This window comes from Volvox carteri, assembly GCF_000143455.1.
Source record: "Volvox carteri f. nagariensis unplaced genomic scaffold VOLCAscaffold_243, whole genome shotgun sequence".
Lineage (NCBI taxonomy): Eukaryota > Viridiplantae > Chlorophyta > Chlorophyceae > Chlamydomonadales > Volvocaceae > Volvox > Volvox carteri.
Window position 1 is genome coordinate 21,043 of NW_003307779.1, and position 1,243 is coordinate 22,285.

At 60.8% G+C, this 1,243-nt stretch overlaps 1 protein-coding gene across 1 annotated transcript in view; it reads right to left on the reverse strand.

Moving 5' to 3' along the window:
• The window catches only part of VOLCADRAFT_108627 (uncharacterized protein), a gene marked incomplete at its 3' end in the record, with an annotated part of 2,494 nt that extends 1,456 nt beyond the window's left edge, over positions 1 to 1,038 (reverse strand). Inside the window, exons 1-2 of the mRNA XM_002959432.1 lie at positions 840 to 1,038; positions 211 to 379 (exon numbers count right to left, since the gene is read on the reverse strand). Coding sequence (XP_002959478.1) covers positions 211 to 379; positions 840 to 1,033 — 363 coding nt within the window. The 5' untranslated portion in view covers positions 1,034 to 1,038. The remainder of the gene's footprint in view (positions 1 to 210; positions 380 to 839) is intronic.
• Positions 1,039 to 1,243: the final 205 nt, after the last annotated feature.

Sequence of the window (1,243 nt, forward strand, 5' to 3'; positions counted from 1 at the left end):
AATCTCCGCCCCCGGGCCCCCATTCACATATTTCCCCCCTGACCCCACACACCACGAAAACGCGTCCACGGTCGACAACTCCCCCCCTTTCAACTCTTCCTCACCGACAAACCCCCCCAAGCCCCCCTTCCTCCTTCCCTTAGAAATGGCAAATTCCCTGTTTCCCCCCACCCACCCCGCATCCCCTTCCACCCCCCCCCTCCATCCCACCTTTGTGACCTTTGTGTATTGGTCGTGTACGACGTTGTGCCAGTTGAGGGAGTCCACCGGCTCACTGAAGGCCACGTCTTTGAGGCGGGCGGCCAGGGCGGCATGGACCCGGGAGCTCAGGGCGAGCTCGTAGTGGCCCGTGGGGTTCGTAAACCGAAGAAACGAATACCTGGTTGGGTACGGCAATAACAACAAGGTGTACGGCAATAGCAGGAGGATGGGAATGTCTTAGGAGGGCGGGGGGAGGAAGGGGGCAAAGTTGGGGGAGGGGCTGGGGTTGGGGGAATCCGTGGGTGGCGAAACCCAGGAGGGCGGGGTGTGGGGTTTAGGGTGTGTGTGGGGAAAAGGGGCGCCGGAGAAGGTACGACGGTGGTACGGAGCGGCTGGGGGGAAAGAAGGAAGTGGTAGTCTGTTTGTGTTTATATCCGTACGCTACCGCCCGCCCTCCTCTCCCACCATTCACACCATGCGCCCGAGCTTATTAAACCCTTTCTTCCTTCCACACCCCATCCGGTCCCAATCTCGCTCCCCCTCTCGCCCCCTTCCCCCTCTTACTCCATCTCTCCCTTCTCCCCCCTCCCTCCCCCCCCTCACCCCTTCTTCTCCCCCCTCTCTCCTCCCCCCCTCACCAGCCCAGAGTGTGCTGCAACGCGTCCTGGCTGTGTGCGTCCCCCAGTCCCTTCATGAGCTCCGTCACGTTCTCGTCCAGGTCGGCACAGCGAGTGAACAGCAGCGCGGCAGCCAGCACCAGCTCGTCGCCGATGGAGAAGGACCGCAGCAGCGCGGCGGCCTGGGAACACAAAACGTAGTTGAAGGGGGCCATCACCTGCAGCAACAGTAACAGCAGTAGCAACAGCAGTGGCAGTAACCATAGCAGCAGCAGTAGCAGTAGCAGTAGCAGCAGTAGCAGCAGTAGCAACAAGGGAGCGATGCGTGAGCGGGTAGTACAGTTTCGTGTAGTTGTAATGGTTGCAGTGGCGAGTGCAGGAGGAGGAGGAGGAGGAGGGTACCTAGGAAACACACCAAACAGAAG